The sequence below is a fragment of the Pieris brassicae genome, chromosome 1, assembly GCF_905147105.1.
Source record: "Pieris brassicae chromosome 1, ilPieBrab1.1, whole genome shotgun sequence".
In the NCBI taxonomy this organism is placed as follows: domain Eukaryota; kingdom Metazoa; phylum Arthropoda; class Insecta; order Lepidoptera; family Pieridae; genus Pieris; species Pieris brassicae.
This window is the reverse complement of record NC_059665.1, coordinates 15,950,628-15,973,970: the sequence shown is the minus strand read 5'-3', so window position 1 is coordinate 15,973,970 and position 23,343 is coordinate 15,950,628. Positions and strand designations below refer to the sequence as shown.

The window sequence follows — 23,343 nt, the reverse complement described above, 5'->3', positions numbered from 1 at the left end:
AGGATGCATAGAGGAGTTGTAACAATACGAATAAGATGAAAAACTTTAATTTCAAGTGTTACATTTGTTTAGTTTTTTAAATAATTTCAATGAACATACAAATATGAACGTATGTTTAGAAACATTAATTTAAACTATGTTTTGACAATTTAATGTAAACCCTATATTATTCTAAACGGCAATAATAATGATAACATACATACCCAATTCCTTATTTACCAATTACAGGATGTAATTTATAATGGATGTTGATATCATAATATGTATCAAATAGTATACCACTTTTTTAACTTTTGTTCAAAATCAAAAATCAAAATTCTTTCTTTGTTCAGATATATGTACAATAGAATTCAGATTGAGGCCTCCCTAGTAAGTCAGAAACCTGTGACAGGGAAGTTTCGCTCTTCTTTAAATTTACAAAGTTTCATCAACCAACACAATTGGTTTTAAAAAAATTATTAAAAATAATTATACATTACATAGTCATTCATAATATATTCATATAATGTGTTTTGTTTTTATAATGTGTTTGTGAAAGACGAAATAAATGTGTGCGCGTGTTGCATGAAAAGATGGATTAAGGAAAAAAACCTATTAGATGATTTAACAATGCTTCTGTTTTGTTGTAGTTGAGTGTACCGAGCCAATAGTTTAAAGTGGTTTTACATTTGTGGTATGTAAGATTATGAAAGCTAAGGGTTTTATTTAAAATGCAATTTAGTTTGTGTAATTTTATGTTAAGATTAGAGGGGGGTTGGCTCTTATCACGTATAGCAAAAGTTATGAAGTTAGTTTTAGATGGGTTAATAGTTAGCTGACTGCTGGTTAAGTGCGCGTTAAGTTTGTAAAGATCCGCTTCTGCATTTTTATAAGTTTCCCCCCATGTATCCCTACAAAAAGTTAGTGCCATGTCATCAGCATAACAAGTGATGATACCTTTATTGATTTTGGTATTGCACAGAACAGCGTTGGCCCTAAAACCGAGCCCTGAGGGACGCCGAAAGAAATCGGGTTTTCATTCACGTTACTAATTAAGTTACCTAGCTTAACTCTTTGAGTCCTATCTGTAGAGGTTGAGAAAGACTCCTCTAATGCCAATATTATCCAGGCGCTTAATCAGAGTTGAAACACAAACAGTATCAAATGCCTTTTTGAGGTCGATAAATAGTGTAAGACACTTTTGTTTCCGGTCAAGGCGTTCAACTAGGTAATTTATAACGGCTAGGATAGCATCTTCAGTACTACAATTTGACCTAAAACCAAATTGTGTTGGTGAGAGGAGATTGTATTTATTAAGGTGGGATATTATTCTTGAGTTAATTAAAGTTAAAGTTTTTTCTAGGATTTTGGATATAGCTGTTAAGATAGAGATTGGGCGGTAGTTACTGATGTCTTTTTTATCACCACTTTTGAAGATTGGATGGATAATTGAACTCTTAAGAATGGTAGGGAAGACATCGGTTTTATAACATACATTGCATAATTGAGAGATAATAGGAGAAAGTGATGGTGATGCTAGTTTTAAGAAGCGGTTGGAAATATTATCTATTCCAGTTGCACTTTCTGATTTAAGGTTTTTTATTATAGCAGAGATTTCATTGGGTTCAGTGTCAACAATTCCTATTGATGTTAATTGTCTTATTGTTAGACTGGAAGTCGAAGTTTCTTGGGGTCGATGGTAGTTCTTTTGCTAATAGTTGACCTATATTTGCAAAATAGTTATTTATAATATGAGCAAGTGATGCTTCAAAGGTAGGCTTTATTTGCATAAGTTCTAAATTATTGTTTTTTGTTTTGTGTAGATTACTTATTTCTTTAATTGCATTCCAGAGGGTTTTAGTATTATTGCTTGTTTTAGATAATAGGTCACGATAATACTTGCGCTTCAGATTTTTAATTAAATTGTTGCAGTAGTTACGATAACGTCTGTATGTTATTTGGAGTATTTCGTTACTAGAGTCTGTTTTGAGTTGGAATTGGAGTTTATTCCTGTGTCTTATGCATAATATGCATATTCAGAACATTTCATTTTTTGTTGTTGGTAGGTTGTTTGTGATTTAAGGTTGTTAAGATAAAATACACAAAAAAAAAACAATAACATTAACTAACTTGATTTAGTATTTCAAAGAGCAGTTTCCAATACCCAGTTTGTATAAGATGCAACGTTAGTACTAATACCGGGATAGGTTGCGTTGGCGCATCTATGTCCCCAGGATACCACGCCAATGATGACATTCCCACTATCACCCCTCGCGTATAATGGACCGCCAGAGTCTCCCTGACAGGCATCACGACCTCCAACATCCAGAAGACCAGCACAAATCATGTTACGAGTAACTCTTGATCCGCCTAACTGCCGGTAACGTTGGTTACAAAGATCATAGTTGACTGTATATACTTGAACATGCTGAAGGACTGATGACGGTAATCCATTGAACTGAAATATTTTTATTTATTTAAGATCTGTATTACTTATATATAGATTAAGTAAAACTTTTTAACGGATTTAAACGCGTACTGTAGTCGTGAACAGCGAGAGTTAGTAACTCCCGTGTGTTATAAAATCTATAGACATAGACATGACGTAGCGCGACCTGTGACTTCCGTATGTCATACGTACGGGATTTTCTGCTGACCTCCAGACACCCAAGACCCAAAGGAGGGTCGGGCCGGCCTGGTCCGGAGAAAGATATTTACTTGCGCTAACTACGACCCCACTGTGCTTTCGCCCTATGTACTAAGCACTACAGGTTAGCAGATTGGGACAAAATGCAGTTTGTTTTCGCGTCCTACTCTAAATGGCCTATATACTTTTCGTCGGATGCTCCAGATTCCGTTGCTGACTCTATCGCCAAAGTTGTTCTGTAGTGCACGGCACTCTTTATTCTATTTTCTGCGATGCTGATCGGAGACTAGTCACCTGGTTTAAACATTCTTGCAAGGCAACCTCGCGTCGGAAACGAGAATGCTTTAAAGCGTGGGCGGAAGCGATGACATCTCGTGACGCCAATACTTGCGAACTTAAAAAAGCATATAACACTGCCTCAAGGTCCTGTACCTGTACTCGCTAGGCACTATACATTCAATACATACGATACCGAAAAAAGGTGACCGCTATGATTATTCCAACTATCGCCAAATAGCTATAGCCATGTTCTTCAAAATAATGGAAACCATTATTAACGGTCCGCTCCAGAGGTATCCACCAGTTGATTAGCGATTATCATTACGACTTTCGTTGTGGTCGCTGGTAACCTTCTTGTATACCTCACAGATGGGCAGAGGCAATTATGTTTAAAGGGAAGGCGCTAGTTGAGAATCCTGCCCGTTTCCCATGTTATATATAAGAACGTATTGACATACGGCGTACGTCTGAATCAGAAATTGTATCCATAGATGTAGCATATTAAGCTGAAGCTATTTGCTACAAGTAATATACCTACACTTGTATCTCCCCATCCAGCATGCACTACTGGTAAATTATCAGGAGTAACGAAGCCGTGCTTAATGATAGTTCCTCTTTGGATTGAAGGAGAGAGTTTGAGAGGAGTTTTAAGTTTTACAACAGCGATGTCAGCGTCGAATGGGGATGCCACGTTGAAACCACGGTGGTTAATTTCATATTCCACATAGTGGATGAAACCGCCAGTGTTACGGTAAGTGGTTCCAGCTCTGATACGTCTGTCCTCGGGTGTGTAGAGCCTGAAATTGGTTTAATAGTGGGTTCATTGCAATGGAAAATAATACTCCATTAATCACTTAACACTATTTGTAGCGTTTTCTTAACGAACATATTTTTGTTGAACAAAAATCTGAGTTATATAACAGATTAATATTGTGAATCATATACACTGTGTTTTTTAAATTTTGTTAATAATTCATATAAATATCATCTACGTGTTAACGGTTGTGGAATTTTACGAATTGGATCGAATTATTTTATTTACATTCGATTTCGGACCACAAGACTAGCTTTAGTTTTAGTTTTTGAATATTCGTCGTCATGAAATACAATTAGATTGATCCATTCGTCGATAATTGCTGAATTACACATAGTTAATAAAGTTTTAAAAAACGAAAACATACCAATCATTGAAGCAGTGAGCTGCTGATAAGACCCAATAAGTTTTTAGAATAGTTGCCCCGCACTCTTGATTCCAAACACCCCAACCAAGGTGCATCTCAACTTGAACTATGTCGGGATATTGCTCAATACTTGTGTCTTTTCCACCGACAATACGGCTGGATTTAGCCAGGGTAGACCCTGAAAATGAAAAAAACGTTATTTCAATTATTTGTTATTACGCAATTGTTACAAGAAAATCAGGAAAATAACTGTTGTAACATTTTGACTTTAGACTGAATGCCCTTAAATATATTAATATTATCAGGGGCTACAATCAACTAATTTATATATACACTTAATTACAATACATGAAGCTGATTGTAAGAGGCATTTGGTATTGTTCTTGTTAAATAATAATATATATTATGTAAATAATAGTAAATCAAACCAACGGTTAAACTAAACACGATATACGCAGTTTGGGTACAACTATAATTACAAGATTAGATATATGGATCGCAGATAGTCTAATACAATAGAAATTTTCACTTTTACCAAAAAAAAGGACGAACACTAATGTATGTAAGTTATTCATATTGTGAGTCCACATTCTCCATAAGTCTAGTTTGTCGAAGTTGTTGTATTTAAAGACAGAGATAATGATGATTATACTATAACAGTTGTAAATTAATAATTTCTTATCTTTATTAGACCTAGTGGTTTTCGGCTAACGTATCTGTGTAAAACTGATCGTGGTCTGAACATCGACGAAACTTTTATTGTTTCAAGTTAACCGTTTCTCTCGTAGCTTTACTTAAGAAAACACGATTTCCATTTCATAAATTGTTTATTGGAACTGCATGTAACCTCGTATAGCACTTCCCGTAGATAAATCCAGCTTATCTACGGGAAGTGCTAATAAATTGTACGGACTGATTATGGTTATTTAAAAACATTGAAACGTTTGCGTCGGCTTCGCTTATAAATTTTTCAAATTTCAGCTTTGCTTTAAGTTTGAAGTATATTTATTTAACGCGGTACGCTTTTAAATTGTGGTGACCCAAAACATAAAGCATGGCTATACTAATAATATGTTAAATACAAAGAAATTCAATATTTATACATTTTTTTACAATTTTTTATACAGAACTGGACAGATGGTCGGCCATAATCCCAGCTGATGTTAGTGAGATGTGGCCTGTTTGAGTCACGTCTGTCAAGCCTATTCAACAGCCGTTTGAATGAACTAAAAATGGATTGATATAATAGTCTTTGGTTTATTAAAAGGATCTATTTATCAATGTTAGAGATGTTCAATGATGTATCTCTCCATTAAAGCAGGATGCTATCAAAAACATAACTTGTTAAAAAAAACAAGTCTTGCTACGCTAGCCCAAAACTTGCGAGATACAATACCAAGGCTGTTAATTTATTCAGTCCCTTCTGTAAGTTGTTACGTAATAAGCAAACCTAACATTATACTGACCATAACAGTATTATAAATCTTACTTTACTATATATCATATACTAATAGTATTCTTAATTTCAAGCTTCTGTTTGCTAAAAGTTAAAGCATATCCTATTGATAGTCCGTCAGTACCTGAGTGAAGTGACAAATTTAAGAAATTTGACAACTTCTAGTTCTTCAACCACTGCCTCAGAGTGATTGATTCAGGCTTAAATTTTATCCACAACAACCTTATAGGGGGTCGAAAAGGCCTAAACTGCTTTGACAAAATGATGGTACGGCTGTGCCGTTTTTTGCTCGACTTGGCGGGCGCACTTCCGTGCCCTCAGATATAAACTGATTATTATTTCTAAAAAATTGCGAGCATTTTCATAAATATTTATGTCTGTAGTGACGACTGTGCTGATGGGTAAGTATCATAGCATCTGTGTCCCCAGGATAATATATATCTAATGTAAGGCAGTCCTAGTCCTAGTGACTAGAGGTAATTCACCTATTAATAATAATTTACGCGAAACAATATAATTAATATTATTTTGATAACGTTATATTATATTTTTATGTGATGATGTAGTGATAAAATAATATAAGAGCTGACTGTAACGATATGATTTATAACGTAATTGTAACTTCTACTATACCTTTTAATGTGCAAGCCATTATGTGTGGCAGAATATACGCACTTTAAGCTGTAACATCATAACATTTTTGTACCATATCTATTATTATTTTTATAAACAAGATACTGGACGGGCTTGATTGTTACTTGTGCAAACACGTGGCTATAGATAATTCTCAGTTTGTTCTTAAATCCAGCTTATCTACGGGAAGTGCTAATAAATTGTACGGACTGATTATGGTTATTTAAAAACATTGAAACGTTTGCGTCGGCTTCGCTTATAAATTTTTCAAATTTCAGCTTTGCTTTAAGTTTGAAGTATATTTATTTAACGCGGTACGCTTTTAAATTGTGGTGACCCAAAACATAAAGCATGGCTATACTAATAAGCATTGTGTCACGTCCACCTATTATTGAGGGCCCTACATCAGTTATAGGTTATGCAACTTGTTTCTTGGGTTATGCTTAAGTGTGACCTTGTTGGTATAATAGTAATTATGTAAATTTATGACACTATGACAGTAGGTAATCTAATCCCACAAATTTATGGCCTATATTTATAAAAGATAACATATTTAGTATGGTTATATAAAGATTAATCAACTCGATTATTGATAATTGTACTTTATGTTCCAAGAATTTACACTGTAACCATAAAAGTAATACCGGCGAATAGCACGTAATTATTTATAAAAAAATGTAAAGAAATAGCATCAACAAACTCCTAAACGCGGAAGTTGTGCTCGCAATAGCATTTTTTTCTCTTATATCATTCTTCGTTGATGTCTTTCTTTATTGTATTCTTCTCGCTTCATTCTAACTTGGCATTAATGTGCTGTGTTAATTACACCTTAAACTTAAACTTTATTTAATTTTATTATATGGTGTTCGTCTCACGCGCACCTATATCTTCTATATGGTTACATTTCTAGCACATCTGACCCGTATAGAATCGAAATAGATACAAGGAAGGCACTATTTCTTTAGTATGTTATAAAAAACGGCTGTGATTATTTTATGTGTATCAAATTATATTTTTTTAAGAAAAAGCGGTTTCCGGGTATTAGGCACGTTATGGGTGTTGATAAGCTCCTTACACATTTTCAAAGTTTTATCAATTACATCTAGAAAGATAGGTTGTGATCAACAATAAATAAATGATAAGTGTCACTTCTCTAACAGGTTCAGAGAAATCTTACTAGATAGTTTTGACTTCTGGACTTCTTGATGTATTGTGACTGGTCAAAAACTTTAAATATATATATATATAATGTGTTATAAGCCACTAAATACTACAGAAGAATTTGTCATGGAATGTAACACAAGGGTGACGAAATATTTCAGTTTTATAAATAGACCTACCATTACAATATTTCACTCTATATGTTTGTATGTATTTCATAAAAGATTTAGTATGCCAATTTGAATGGATATATGATATTTGACATTTTCTATCCTTTTCTCTCCACGTCGTTAAAGTAAAAATAAATCACCTAATCTACTTTTCTATTATAATTTACCAAAATTCTATGTTTGGCTTTACATTTCTACGATAGCTATTGACAATTGTAGTTCCACCATATTGTTTGTATTTGTCATTGTTGTATGAACTGTTGTCATGTTGTCATGTTGACTTAAACCCTGTACTTATATTATTGTGACACCAACACAATTTTATTTTCACTAAATTTAGGCAATTTTCAGTTAAATTGACCTCGCACAATGAGCCCGAATAAACCACGTAAAGGAGGCCCAATCCCTACGAGTACTCTAACGCCTCTACGGTATACGTTAATATTTTTTAATAAAAGGGGTGTTAGGAAATCGTCGGAATGAGAGAACGAAAAATAAAAATCACTGAAAATAAGTACGATATTATTTCGAAAAGTAAGGGTGATTTTAGCGAGCGTTCTTAGTGATCCAGTCAGTGTAACTAGAGACTTTGGTACTAATGCCAGGGAATGTGGCATTTGCGCATGTGTGTCCCCAGGATACTATACCGACGACAATGCCTCCAGCATACAATGGACCACCAGAGTCTCCCTGACAGGCATCACGTCCTCCAATATCTAAAAGTCCAGCGCAGATCATGTTAGGTGTAACGACGTTAGTGCCTGGTAATAGTTTGTAGCGATCCCTGCAGAGGATATTGTTGATTGTGTACAATTCTACGTGTCGGAGAACCCTTGATGCAACTCCATCAAACTAAAAATGAAATAAGTTTTAATTTTAACTAAGAACTACTTTCATAGCTCAAATACAGTATTGATAACAACCCAGGCCATTCAGACGGCGATTGACCTGATTTTATTAATTCCTGTGACTCCAGCTAATGGAATACTAGTAGCAAAGAAGATATATTTAATTTGATTAATAGACGTTTTCCTTTGGTTATTTTCTGTTTCCAATTAAATTAGAAATCAAATATAACTTACTAAACCTCAAAAATAATATTTGTTATTTACAAATGATTTTATTATATTTTACAATGATATATTATATCATTAATAATTATGTACTTACAGAAGTGTCCCCCCAACCTGCGTGGACCACAGCAGCATTATCGGGTAGCTCATAGCCTTGTGCCACGATAGTTGCTCTCTGGATTACTGGATTCCAGACCAAAGGTGTAGACAATTTCACAATGTTGATATCGGCATCAAATCTTGAGACTTTACGGTACTCTGGGTGGTTTACCTCATAATCTACGTAGTGGACAACTCCACCTTCACTACGGTAGGTGGTGCCAGCTCTGATACGTCTGTATTCAGGTCTATAGGTCCTAAAATATTATACGTCCATTATAATTACACAATTAAAGTGTTGACTGTTAATTTAATAATATAGTACAATTTAAAGATGCGGGGTGAATATCATATAATCGTATACTTTCCGAAGCAAAGCAAAGAGTAAACATGTTGTATCTTATTATTTGGATACACTACTACGATCAATTGATAAAAATTACAGCGTTGCATGGATATACGTGCTATTATTTAGGGTAAAATAAATCTTCATATTGGTTAATTGGTTATAAATGGTTAAGAATTAAGATGTTTTACTATAGGAGAAGTCTTAATAAGTAACGCACCGATTCCAATACATAATGTAATTAAGGTAAAATGAATATTATTCCGAACACAACATAATGTAACAATTAATTATAGCTTTGATTCCATTATGCCATTAAATATCATAGCATTTATATTCGATGATATTTAACGGTATATTTGTAGCCGTCAAATACATTTTCTTACCATCCTTCAAAACAATGCGCTGCTGACAAAATCCAGTCTTTTAAAAGGATATTGGCTCCACACACTTGGTTCCAGTGACCATTAAATGTAGTGTAGCCCTCCACTTGCACTATGTATGGATACTTTTCGATTGATGTCTCTTCTCCCCCAACAATTCTATTGGATGTGGCGAGAGCGCTTCCTGAAATTAAAAATATTTAAAATACTTATGCCATATTAAGTACGTTACTGCCGTTTAGTAAATGTGTTTGGATTTAATATTTGTAAGATTTGGAAATATTCTTTTACATAAAGAAATGTTTTAAATATCGTATGTTAGCAATCTAATTTAAATTTGTTTATATTAATAAAATTCGTTTATAATTCCAAACTAAATGTTTATATTCATGAGCGATTAATATCTAAGAATAAATAGTGTGTAACGATATAAGCTAAACACGCGGTAATATTACAATCTAGACTGAAATAAGCAGTTTTAATTAAGTAAGAGTAATGATATGGTTTTCCGTGGCGTAAGCTAATTGAACAAAATGTAGGCCCGAATATGATGACGGATAATTATATAATATATAATAATAATCATTTGGTAATTTTATTAATATTACAGAAGTATAGAAATTTCATGCTAACTAATGAATATGTTTCGAAATTAACTATAAATAAATAAAAGGAAGAGTTAGAAAAAATAAAAGTAAAAAAAAATCTTTTGGTTTTCGAAAACTACTCGAGATGTCGAAATTACGGAGATCTTGTGACATTGTAATTTTTCATCCCACGAGATCTTGAATTACCGATTTCGACTGGAGTTGGCAATCCCTACTCACGACAGATAAAACAATATGGCTTAGCACTGTTATTATATATTGACAAACGTCAATATTTTACCTGAACAATTTATTAATTACCACGATTTCAAGACACGTCCGGCAGATCACAAAGTTGAATCTACGAACAGATATACGAGTAAATATGTAACAAATAGTTTTTACCTACAAAAAGCAGGACTGCTAATGGAAGAAGCGACATATTGAATTTCTCTTCGTCAAACTGAAGGGAGATTGCGTCGTTGGGTATTTAAAGAGGCGCTGATCGTAAAAAAATAATCTATCTCTTTATTGGTATAGTAAATTATCAGTCTTATCAAATTATCTAATTTAAAGTTGAGTTGTCTATAATTATTATTCGTCTGTCAGGAAAGATAGATATATAGATATCCATTTGACAAATTGGTTTAGAAAGAATACTCAAATTCGAAAAAAAACAAAAAAATTGAAAATATCGATATAGTACGTTTCCAAGATGTTGTTGGGGCTCTCGCGGTACTGTAGCGCGTCGGGTATGTTTGCAGATGCACATGTGGATGACTTTTCATCCGGACAGCCTCACTGATGCGTGGGGTTCGTGCGAGTACTAACAATATCCTGATGGTTATAGCTAATAAACCCGAATGTGCTGTTTTGAGACACTGGGTTCATATACCTGTACCTGGTGCCTCGAATCAACGGAGATTTTTGAATTTAATGTTTTAATAATTTTGCTAACATAGTTATACGTATCTCTACTAACAATATATGGACTTATAATGGTCTGAAATAAATGTTTTTTTTTCACTTCATACTGAAGGCCACCTCCAGAGTTTTCACTTAAGTCCATACTTGGATATTGGACACAAACATATGTAGGTAATTCTTCGTCTTGCCGCTTGCACCCTGTCCATCTTAAACTAGGTACTCATTTTTTTAGCCTCTTTTTACCTCTGGCCTAGCCTCATCACTAATCACTCTCAATGCCGGAGGGCTCCCGAGTGCGTTGCTGGCTGTTTAAGAATGCTACGATCTTTTCTTGAAGGATCCTAAGTCGAATCGGAAACACTTCAGTGGGCAGCTGGTTCCACATAGTGGACGTGTGCAGCAAAACCTGCCTTAAAGAACGCTCTATTCCACAACGACGTCGAGGTGATACGGGTGGAATTTCATATTCTGCCTCGACATCTGATGATGAAACTTAGCTGCAGGTATTAATTTCGAACAACTCCTCTGAACACACTCCATGGTAAATGCGGTAGAAGATGCAGACTCCACATCAACCAACGCATCGCCAAGGGATCAAGCCGCTCGGAGAGAGATTGGTCAGAGCCAAGCCACTCGACATGGTTGGTGTTAAAGTCGCCAAGTATCACCATTTCGTTGGGCGGGACATTTTCGATCAGATAACTGTAGCCATTTGGATACGCTCAATGAGTCGGTCAGATTCAACATTTCCCATTTGGGGCCTATACAGGCAAGCGTAGAATTGCAGTCTACACGTAGTCAGAAGTTAGAAGGGTCCGTTTCTTCAAGCATTCCGAGGCTGCAAGAAAAGTCATCCTCTCTGTAGTACATGCCAACTCTCGCCCGCGGCACATAGAAAAAAAAGGAAAGAGTGTTCCAATTTATAGCCTGGATAGGAGAGGTGGAAGTATCGGCCGGGGAGGATATCTGAGTCCCAGTACGTAAAATTAAGGTCGGCTTTATAGTTCCAAGATGAAAGTGAACCGCATTTAGGTTAGAATTGAGCCCCCTAACATTGGTACATGCCACCGTAAGCGTGAAAGTAAATTCCGTTCCTTCCGTTTGCTCTGTGGGGTAATATCTGTTCGAACTGCACTTTCATTATTTTTTTTATGGGCTCCGGGAGTTTCACTTACCGCCCGAAACGCGAAAACAAAAAGATGAACTTATTGCTTCACGTTTTTACACGCCGGTTTTCTGTGAGGTACTGGTACTGTCCCGGTCGTGTCTGCGCTCCCACTAGGTTGACTGATTGATTTGGCTTATTAAGCCCCGTTAACTAAATCTCTGTTACAATAATTCGCAAATGTCTGCTGAGTCATTATCAAAAGTGATATTCTTCTTCACTGCTATACAGCCAGAAATATAAAACTTATGGTACTTTGATTTTTACGTATATTCACACTTGGGTATTCCTACTTATAAGAATGCGAATATTTTACAGAAAAATATGGGAGCTTGATATAATTTTTTTAAACTTCTCGATTTATAAATGTTATTTTATAAACATACCCCGAAATATAAATTACATATAGATTGTCCTATGGTATTTATAATCCATAAACAACTTTAACTCCGCATAAAAATGGCAAAATATGACTTTGAAAATCAAGAAATCTTTGAAGAAAGTATTTAAATGTCTAATTATTGAGAGATTTGAATTTAAGTGTCGATTTTTAGTTACAAAAGTAAACAATCTCACTGTTAGTGTAGGATTGATACAATTTACAATTGTTCATGTACATTAAGGTGAACCTATCACAAATTTTTGCCCAAGATCAACGGCGATATATAGGCTCTTAGGGTGAGATTTAAAGACAAGACTAAGTCCGACTCATTGGTATCATAACGATTTTGTTAATATCTCGCTTCTTTTCTCTAATGTTAACCTTCATATGGTCGGAAAGTAGAGAACTTATCGTGCATTTGTTATTTAAAGATAAATAAAGTTTAACCAGATTGTATCTTCAATATAAAAAAGTGAAAGTATATAGTAGTTGTATAACATTTGCAACTATATCTAGAAGAAAGTAGTATATATATTTTAAAATATAGAAAAAATATTTATTTGATTAAAGTAACATGCACAAAAATATACAAAAAGGGACTTTTTACCTCAGCTCTAAATTCCTCTCAATAGCAACATTTCACCGATTATAAAAAAAAAATTCTGAAAATAATTATGCATGATTTGTTTTGTGAGAGTTACAGCATTTTTTAGCTTATCGTGATTACTAGCCCGACATTTTCCGACAGTTCTTTATTGCCTTATGACTACCGAAATTATTGTGTTAATTATGCTACTGATAAGAGATAATATAAGGCAATATATTATCTCTTATCAATTTATAATGTTTTGTTGGATCATTTGCTGACTTCGCATCCGGAGAACTATCAGGTCTCTGTTGACCCGCCATTGACATCTCTAGCCAACTTAAAAAGCATATAAGTGTGGCTCCAGGTCCTTCAAACAGTTTAATGTATAGTAGTACCAGATTTGGCGGAGATGAAGCTTTCTGCCGTCTCTTGCCAAAGGTTTCCAAAGGAATTGGTGATGCTTTGATGCCTGAAATTTTATTTCGGCAACGAGCCTTCCGCAAAATCTCTATTATTCTAGAATTTTCATAGATCGAGAGGGCCTGATGCCATCCCTCTAATTGTACTGCGTACTTGTGAGTTGGCTCCAGTCATAACGCGCCTTTTTCGCTACCTGTACCTGTTTGGCATTGTCCTAAAATGCTGGAAGACCGCTAAAAAAGCGATCCGTTAAACTATCGCCCATTAGCATAACATCCTTGTTCGGGACTACCTGTATACTGTAGGCTGCATTAGATAACAAAATATACGTATATTGTGCGAGACCTAAAAACCTAACGACCCTCCGGACCCCTAAGCCCTACAGTGGTACCATAACACGTTATATATATAAACAGGTACGGAATGTCTGCCCTACCAGATAATTAAGGGCTTGACGGAGGTTTCACAACTTTAAGAGGAAACAAGAAACTAATAAGACAGTGCAATGATCAAATCTCATTCATTGTTAAAACACAAGCGGAGTCTCGGTCGGACTAAATCTAGTCAAATTTGACCCCAAGAAGACACAAATTTGCACATTTTCCTCTAAAAAAACACACTTCGTCGCTACTCCTCTCCTCTTAGGGGCATTCTCAGTAAGAGCACAGTCAGCATCAGAATACTCGGGGTTGGCATATCGAAAGACTTTCATTCAAGAAGTCAATGGTAAAGTGGCCTCCTTCCACTTGACCGTATTTAATAAAGAGCGATTCAAATAGTCCACGCCAATCACTTTCATGGCATGTGTAAAATATGGGAGTTGACTGCATTTTCTATTGTATTTACTGCATATAGTGTTCAGAGGAGTTGTTCGGTTTAATAACTGCAGCTGAGTTTCATCGGGTGTCGAGGCAGAATACGAAATTTCACCCGTATGACCTCGACGTTCGTCGTACCACAACCGAGCGCTTTTTATGGCAGTTTCCGCCACTCACCATGACTATTTGGAACCAACGCCAACTGCTATATTTCAGAACCAATTCAACTTAGGGTCCTTAAAGAAAAGAGCGTAACAAATTCTTCAAGGCCGGCAACACACTTGCGAGCCCTCTGGCATTGTGAGCCGCCGCCCATAGACAGGGCGGCGGTATTATTTAACATCAGTTGAGAGTCCTGCCCGTTTGCCCGCTCTTATATAAAAGTATGGTATGAATAAGCACCGCTGCAAAGTTATTATAAGGCTTGTGCACATTGTTGGTCGCCTACTTCCCTTCATATTAAGCCTCTTCCAAAGTTTTATTAAAGTCCTAAAATGGGGATGTGGGAAGGCGCAAAGGAGCATTCTCCTGGTACAGTTCCTTTCTGCTGCTTGCGCCCTGTCCATTTTAGAATAGGGCTACCTGATTTCCTAGGATCTCTACCGTCTCAAATATTTTCTCCACGAGGCCGGTCCACCACTAGTTTAACGTTTTTTCATAGACGTAAGTAAAATTTGGGCAATTGTCTGATCTAAAACGTACGTGGAATCCTTTAATCCTTCTCTGCAAAACTTTAAATAGAAAATTTGGATTCCATTTCCTTCCTTCCTTAACCATTTATTGCTGTAATACTTCAAGGATTTTGTTAAATGATCGGCTTTGTTAAATGAAATGTGATTAAGATTGTCGTAACAAAAAGGAGTGTTTTGTTACACATTTGTATGCAGTGTGCAGTATGTGTTTGTTATACACATACTGCAATTTTATTAGTATTTATAAAGTTAATATTGATCAGATTGGTACTGTCGGAGATGGATTAATAATATTAAAATAAGACGAGTGTAAGGCGGAACCCGTCACAAAGACTACCTATTGTTCAAGATCATAGGATGAGATTTAAAAACGAGACTAAGTGCTACTCATTGATGCCGTTAAGTATCTCGCTGTAGTTCCCTGATGTTGTGTCTACGGGTTATGATTCAGATACATAACATGGCGCTAAGTCTGACTCCCGTACGTCGAAAAATGTATGGGATACACAGGATTCGCAGTTTAGTCGCAGAGAACGGTTCTTAGTTAGCACCAAGGCTTGTTTCTGTATTTCATCCTTAACCCATCTCTATAGATAGAGTAAGCTATCTCCCATCAGAAAATTCCGCAGACAAAATCCCGAAAAGGAACTAGTCATAAACTTTGTTGAAATACATATCTACTTTATGAATTAATATCAGAAAGATATAAAAGATAACGACGCTTTGTATGTATGCTCTCCTATATATATAGAAAATTTCCTAGTTTTTCACGTCTATGTAAATTAACAAAATGCTGTCCACGTTATTTCTCTTTACAATTGTGCTATCAGCAGGTAAATTATATCATCTTCAAGATTTTTATATCAATTAATAAAATATTGTATATTTGACCGCCATGTTTTCTAACAGGATACGCTAAGGAAAAGTCACCGAAAATTGTCGGTGGGGAGGAGACAACTATAGAAACCTATCCATACATTGTTCAAGTAGAATCCTACAATACTTGGACGGGGTGGAGTCAAAACTGCGGGGCCAATATCCTGAACGCGAACTGGATTTTATCAGCGGCACATTGTTTTGAGGGACGGTAAGTTACTTTACATTCCTAAATGTAATCAATAGCAACACTTAACCAATTTGTTTTGTTTTGTGACAGTAATAGCATTTTTTTGCTTTCAGTAATTATTCGCCAACCTTTAAACGAATCAGGGCCGGATCAAGTATCCGAAACTCTGGTGGCGTTGTCCACTACGTGGACTATGAAATCAATCACCCGGAATACAGAGTTCTTGCCCGGTACGATGCTGATATAACCATTGTGAAATTACTTACTCCTATCGTCGAAACATTGTCAGTCAAAAGAGGTACTCTTGTCGTTCATGGCTTTGCCATTCCGGATAATTACCCAGTAATTCACGCTGGATGGGGACATACTAGAGTAAGTTATGAATATAATATTGACACAACAATAATTTATATATTTAATTATTTTTAATATTAATTTGAAAATGCATGTTTCAACCTGTATAAGTAACCAAACATAACGTAGAAATCGGTGGTCTATGACTAGAGTCTACAAATTAAAATATTTTATACGATATAATACCACGTATCATGTAGTATATATATATATTACGTAAGCAAGCATAAAATAGGCTGATTATGATGTAAAAGGATTGGCCCAAAAAAATCTCAAGTCTAAAAATATCTTTTTTTTCACAGTTTGGTGGAAGTCCTTCCAATGTGCTTCTCCATACGCAGATGTACACAATTAACAAACACCTATGTGCCACTCGCTATCAGCAATTAAATGGTGTTGTTACACCCAACATGATTTGCGCTGGTCTCTTAGATATTGGAGGTCGTGATGCCTGCCAGGGAGACTCTGGTGGTCCATTATACGCGAGTGGTCAGAATGGACACATAATCGTTGGTATCGTATCCTGGGGACATAGATGTGCCAACGAAACTTACCCTGGAATAAGTACTAACGTTGCTTCTTATACCAATTGGGTATTGGAAAACGCTCTGTAATATATTGAACAAATAAAATAAATTATATAGATACCTAAAGTATGTTTTATTCAAGCATTGAGACGTATTACAAACTATTTAGAGGGTGATAAATACCGCTTATCACCTATTTTTTAATAATAGTATTACCCTTATAATGTGTTTATACTAACCATACTTACATTAACGTGCCTTTTGTGTATAAGTACATTCATTTTATTTATGGTAACAAAAGCTCAATTCATAATTATGTTGATCTTAATAAAATTAAAAGGTTGGTAATATACGTAAAATATATCACCTTAATATATCAACTGTGTATTCCAAGAAAAGAGTTATATTATCACTCACTCTGTACTGTTCATTTTAAACCTATGTAACTTGACTTGGTAATAGAAATGAATTCAGACGTCAATGTTCTAAGAAGCTCCTATGAACCACTTTATAAATCTGAATTACAAGCCTTATTAAGTCACACCTAATTAGGTCCCCAAAAAAATTGGATTAGTCTAAATTTGTCGGCGATTAACACCCGCGTCCCTTCGCATTACCGTCATCCTTCGCTTGGGAGTGCCCTAATGTACTTCCCACTTGTGACCCTGTGGCGTTGAAGCTTATAGTCTGGCATACCAAGGCCATGTTGTCATCACTCACTGTTTATTTTAATATTTTCCTGTAGCTGGGTTTTGTATATATTTCAATATTTTTAAATTTAAAATGCATTATTGATTATGCCAATTTATCAGGTATAGCAAAAGTGATTATCCGACAGTTCTTTATTGCCTTTAGACTACCGAAATTATTGTATTAATTATTTCTGAAAAGAGATACCATATTGCCTTTTACAATATTTAATCAATTTTGATAAATTATAATTGCTTCATTTTTCGATGCTAATCCGGTTTTATACTAATGCTTCTTGATAAGCAAATCCATTCATTAAAGCAGCATAATAAAATTATAAATATGCCTCAAAGATTTAGTAAAGTTACATCTATAAAGAAGAGAATGACTTACCATTAAGTGAAAAGTTTAACGTCTTTAAAAGGTTCAGTTCTATTTCACTAGATGGCACACATCTAAAGTTCTAGATACTTTGTTAGTATTTTGCACACTTTCTTATTTAATTCTCGTAATTAAATTCATATTACCTCTTGTAACCTTGTAAATAATATAAAAAATAATAAATCTGAGGTACTTCTGACGAGATTTCGTCAAATGTACTCACCACGTGCTGGTTTATTTTATGAAAGATAACCAAAACTCGTTGCTTGATGTCACCCGTAGGTATAAGATATCTAAGATATATTAATAAGATAAAAATTAAGATTTTAATATCCAGGACCGCGCCGCCCATGTGGGTGAAGTGTGCGGTTCGCACATACGCCGCCACCGCAATTATTTGTTACATTTAAACAACAACATATTCTTTGTGGTACAGTATCGATAAGTAGGAACAATAGGCACAACATTTGCCTTGTAAATAACAAAATATATAATACCTTAATCGTACAAGTCTCCTAAGACTCACGTTTGAACATTTCTTAATATTTACGTTTGAAATTTCATTTTACGCTTTGGGTTTCAGTTTACATAATTTACTCAATGTAGCGAATCAAAAAACGGCTGCTGAGCCTTGAGTTTTTCGAGTGTGTTTCTGATTTCAATAATATTCCGACATACATTAATAAAATCCAAATTTAATTAATTTTCATACTCGGTAATCAAATTCACCATATTTTTATTTTATGTCGAATTAATAAATGTTTTTCAATAATACTGGATTATACTCCTGGCGTTTCACACGTAGAGCAAATTAGTATGATAATAAGATTTGCCAATTTTAATATGGAAACTGGAAAGTTGGAAATAAGAGAGTATTTCCTAGCTTTCTGTCTAATTATACCCAGATACAACTGGCGCTGGATTAACGTCATTTATAATAGAAAAACTAAACTGAATTGGACATAAACAACTGAAAGCATAATAGATCAAACACTAGACTCGATCTAAATCCCCGTGCTTTTTATACACTAGCCGCTAGCCATAATTTAAATTTAATAGTTAACGACGCTGCCAACCATAATCATCACACGATTGGGGTTTTTTATATTATGCAAGAATTATATAAATATTTTTTGTCCTCTTCTAAAAGATGGATTTCATTAAAAAATATATATGTTATAAATCTGATGTTAAAAACGGTTAGATATAACATCATTAATAAAGTATTTAACTCGTTTAAATTATTTAAGATATTTAAGTAAGTATATTAACATTTTTCTTTCTGTCTTAATTAACAAATGATAAAAATACATTGAAACTTGAAGATTCGTATAAATATGCGCTTCATGGGTTTCGCACACAGGCGCTGCCGGGGGTCGGCGCTGCCCTGTTAACATCACATCCTTCAAAACAGCAACTGATAAAACCCAGTCTTATAAGATAAAATTGACTCCACAGTCTTGGTTCCAGTTGCCGCCTAAATTAAAATACATCTCACGCACAGTGTATGGGTAATTTTATTTTTTTGTTAAATAGTGGTTTTAAAAAATATCTAAAAGACAAATTTATTTTATATCTTTAAAAGGCCGAGGAACTTTAGGGATCGCAGAGTGAGTGTGCAAAATCTTTGATAAAGACAACAACAGACTTCTTTGAAAAAAGTTCAAATATTATTTCAATTTACATTATTATATTAATTGGTTCTGGTACAACTTACGTATGTATTGTGCAACACTGCAACAAATTCGATAAAAAGGTCAATAAATCCGTAATAAAAACATATTTTGCTTCTGAATTCTTTTTAACGTCAATAAATAAAGTTCACCAGTGTTTTAATTCAGAATTTATTCTTACTAATATAAATAATCTTATTAAAACCAAGATTATAGTTAATTTAGTAAGAAATCTTATCAAGCGTACGTAAGTAGCGAAGAAGGGAGATTTCACTGGACAACGAGGCTAACTAACGGGCCCAGATTATGTTCCCGGCCCTTTATCTATCGCTAAGTGATCTTGACTTTGAATATTCATACGGTAAAAATCTACTACAATAATGGAATACATTTCATGCATTATTAGCACAAAATGAAAGCAAATTAATTCCAGAGTCATAAATAATAATTTGTAAATATATGTATAATCATATATTTAGGTATAGTAATTGTAAAAAACGTATGGCAAAGCAGCACTCTATGGGAGTATTTGAAACATAAAGGAAGTACAAGTACATCGATCAGAATTAATTGTCGACTCGACACAAGTAATATAATAAATTCGAAGCTATATAAAAAATTCTTTCGTAAAATAAAGACAATATTCAAAGCGCTAATGATGATCTAGCCAGTTTTCGAAACGATATCCAATCCTAAGTATGTTCGTACAAGCAAGAAATACACAAAGGAAGCGGAAACCCCCTGTTTAAACTAAATATTAACAGTTGGCGTGTCAATTTTGGTATAGTAGATACCTTCCTACAAGTAATTCTACGCCTATTCTAAGTATAGGACAAATTCCAAGTTCCGCACAAGTATATAATATACACGGGTACATGGGTATCATATATCTTTAAAAATATTAATGATATAACGTTTTTTATTCGTCATATTATATTACGTTAAGCAATAACTGTAGTTATCAGCTCGTATTTTAAAAAGTGGTTGCTTGCTAAATCACATTAAGGTCGTTTTACTTAACGTCATTTATAAATATAAATGAATGTCCTATGGTAAATAAATAATACAATTGTATTATCTTATCAAAATTATAATATGGAATATATTAATTAGCAATTATCTCAAATGTGTACAGGTTCATATTGCTTGTATTTTATGTGATGGCTTCCACCGAGTGGAGATGATAACAGCAGAAGTGCAGCTGGCGCCACGATGCAATTTAAATCGCACTGAAATACCACTCATAGATAAATCACAATACTTCAAAGGTCAATGACCTACCAAATAATATTCACTTAAAATACAGTTTAAAATAGCGTTTATTAAAAATGGGTGACGTTAAAGTTGTTGGACCCTGTTAATTGGCCAAAGTGTAGCTCTACATACACTGTTATATTTTGTACTAAAAATATTATGCCCTCATGCTAATCTCGGCAAATACTAAATTTATTTTTGTGTTGAAGAGTCCATTTAACAACCCATTAAGACGAAAGCATCATTCGTATCAAATACAAATACTTGTTTAGTATTTTAGTTAGTGTTACCACGCTTTGATCATGACACTAGAATACGTAAACATACAAAAATATAACCATATCTCAATGCAAACTAAGATTTTACATCCTCACACGTGTAAGCTACAAACATATTCACAAACAGATTCTTAATTTACAAATATTTAAAGTATTTATTGCAAGAATAATTTTTTGATAAAGGTTTGTGATTACGTTTTTGTTTTTAACAATAGTGTTTTCTATAGCGCCTTGGCGGTATAAATAAAAAAATCGTTTATGATTTTAGCCAGAGATATAAATTTACTTATAAAAACAATAATTACTCCAGATTCGTCTCTTTCTGGGAAAATTGTGTTTACGCTGTGATGCTCTGTGACTGATTAGCATGTTAAACATGTTTATAAGTCTATAATTCTTTTATATATAGGATCCAATTACTGAAAGAAGTATAAACTAATACATTATTCCGTTTGGTAAATAGATATAAAACAGAATCGTTTTAAGAAAAATATTTCTGAATCAGATGCAGAATATGCTGTAACTTTACCTTACATCATGACAATATCAGTTTGGCTTAATTTACTGAAACTACTCACAATGTTCTATTAATTTATTTATATTAGGTCCTTACATATGAAATTGGCGTTTTGTATGGGAGGAACAAAATAATATAACAATAAAATATCGAATATTTTTAAATATAGTATATTTAATTAATCAAAGTATGTACCATTGTTTTCTATGCACTTTTGCCATCTCATAGGTAGTTCATTGATCCCTTTACTAAAAAAAACAGTCGGACGGGAATCAATAAAATCTGTGAAGGCGATTTGGACTGCCCCATCAGAGTTAAATTTTTTCCCTTGCAAGAAGTTGTCCAAATTTTGAAAAAAATGGTAATCTGTTGGAGCAAGGTCCGGAGAGTACGGAGGATGTCTTAGACATTCCAATTAAAGCTCTTCTAATTTGGTAGCCGTCTGTTGTGCAGTGTGTGGTCTAGCGTTGTCGTGAAGTAGCAGTGGCGTAGAGCGATTGACCAGCCTAGGTTGTTTAGCCGCTAGCTTTTCCATCATGGTTTGCAATTGCTGACAATAGACATCAGCCGTAATAGTCTGGCCAGATTTGAGAAAACTGCAATGAACAATACCGGCACTAGTCCACCAAACGCTTACAAGTGACTTTTTTGGGGTTAATTTTAGCTTGGGGCAGAATTTGGCTGGCTGGCCAGGATCCAACCAATGCGCTGAGCGCTTCCGATTATCGTAAATAATCCATTTTTCATCACAGGTAATGATTCTGTTTAAAATACCTTCATTATTGTGCCGGTTCAGTAATGTAACGCAGCAGTCGACGCGCGTTTGCCGGTTTGCTTCAGTCAATTCGTGAGGTACCCACCTTTCAAGCTTTTAAATCTTCCCAATTTGCTTCAAGTGAATTAAAACTGTTTTATCACTAACACCGCAGCCTGCAGCTAACTCGGACGTGGGTTGCGATGGATCCGCTTCCACAATAGCCTTCAACACTTCATTATCAACTTGGGTCTTAGGCCGTCCACGGGGCTGGTACTGCAGGTCGAAATTTCCAGAACGAAAACGTTGGGACCAAAAATGAACTGTGTTTTCTTTTGCAACATGACCGCCATACACATCATTCACCCTTCGAGTCATTTCCGCAGCACTAGTGCCACGGCGGAACTCGTACTCTTAAATAATGCGATACTTTAAATTTTCCATTTTGTAAATTGAGTGATGCAAACAGAAAAAAACAGAAGAAAAAAATAAATAAATGACGGTCATCGAAGCACAAATACATGAGTCAATAGCTGTACAAATTTGAATTTGAAATTCCTTACCAAAGAGGAGGTATTTGAGGTCAAAGTACAAAACGCCAATTTCATATGTAAGGACCTAATATGATTGCATACGCTACCTTTAGGATAGGCATTAAACGCAGCAACAACAGCTCATAGAAATATGTTGGTGTTAGTTCGTTTCTTGTCTTTAATTAAGGGATTTATAAGCTACAGGCTTAATATTTTTTACATATTTTAAGATGTCTGCATCTGCATACCTTCTGCATATGATATTTCAATATACAAAAATAAAACAAGTAATTGTAAAAAAATAATTTTATTTAAATTATCATCAAGAT

At 34.6% G+C, this 23,343-nt stretch overlaps 3 protein-coding genes across 4 annotated transcripts; 1 reads left to right on the top strand and 2 right to left on the bottom strand.

Annotated features, from left to right (window-relative positions):
• Nucleotides 1–1,656: 1,656 nt before the first annotated feature.
• On the bottom strand, nt 1,657–4,674 carry LOC123708915 (trypsin, alkaline B-like). Of its 2 annotated transcripts, none has more exons than XM_045659929.1 (4): nt 4,622–4,674; nt 4,087–4,264; nt 3,444–3,702; nt 1,657–2,437 (listed from the first exon to the last, which is right to left on the bottom strand). In XM_045659929.1, exons 1-4 carry the CDS (start codon nt 4,659–4,661, stop codon nt 2,123–2,125), a joined length of 792 nt encoding a protein of 263 aa, XP_045515885.1. In that variant the 5' UTR covers nt 4,662–4,674; the 3' UTR covers nt 1,657–2,122. The 2 variants fall into 2 exon arrangements, with proteins under 2 accessions (XP_045515885.1, XP_045515895.1); XM_045659939.1 differs by lacking the exon at nt 4,622–4,674 and adding an exon at nt 4,519–4,597.
• Nucleotides 4,675–8,007: 3,333 nt separating this feature from the next.
• LOC123715576 (trypsin, alkaline C-like) lies at nt 8,008–10,472 on the bottom strand. Its single transcript, XM_045670717.1, has 4 exons — nt 10,400–10,472; nt 9,411–9,591; nt 8,677–8,935; nt 8,008–8,358 (listed from the first exon to the last, which is right to left on the bottom strand). Exons 1-4 carry the CDS (start codon nt 10,434–10,436, stop codon nt 8,053–8,055), a joined length of 783 nt encoding a protein of 260 aa, XP_045526673.1. The 5' UTR covers nt 10,437–10,472; the 3' UTR covers nt 8,008–8,052.
• A 5,266-nt stretch (nt 10,473–15,738) lies between these two features.
• On the top strand, nt 15,739–17,060 carry LOC123715283 (trypsin CFT-1-like). Its single transcript, XM_045670242.1, has 4 exons — nt 15,739–15,820; nt 15,897–16,074; nt 16,167–16,425; nt 16,710–17,060. Exons 1-4 carry the CDS (start codon nt 15,778–15,780, stop codon nt 17,019–17,021), a joined length of 792 nt encoding a protein of 263 aa, XP_045526198.1. The 5' UTR covers nt 15,739–15,777; the 3' UTR covers nt 17,022–17,060.
• The last annotated feature ends 6,283 nt before the right edge of the window (nt 17,061–23,343 follow it).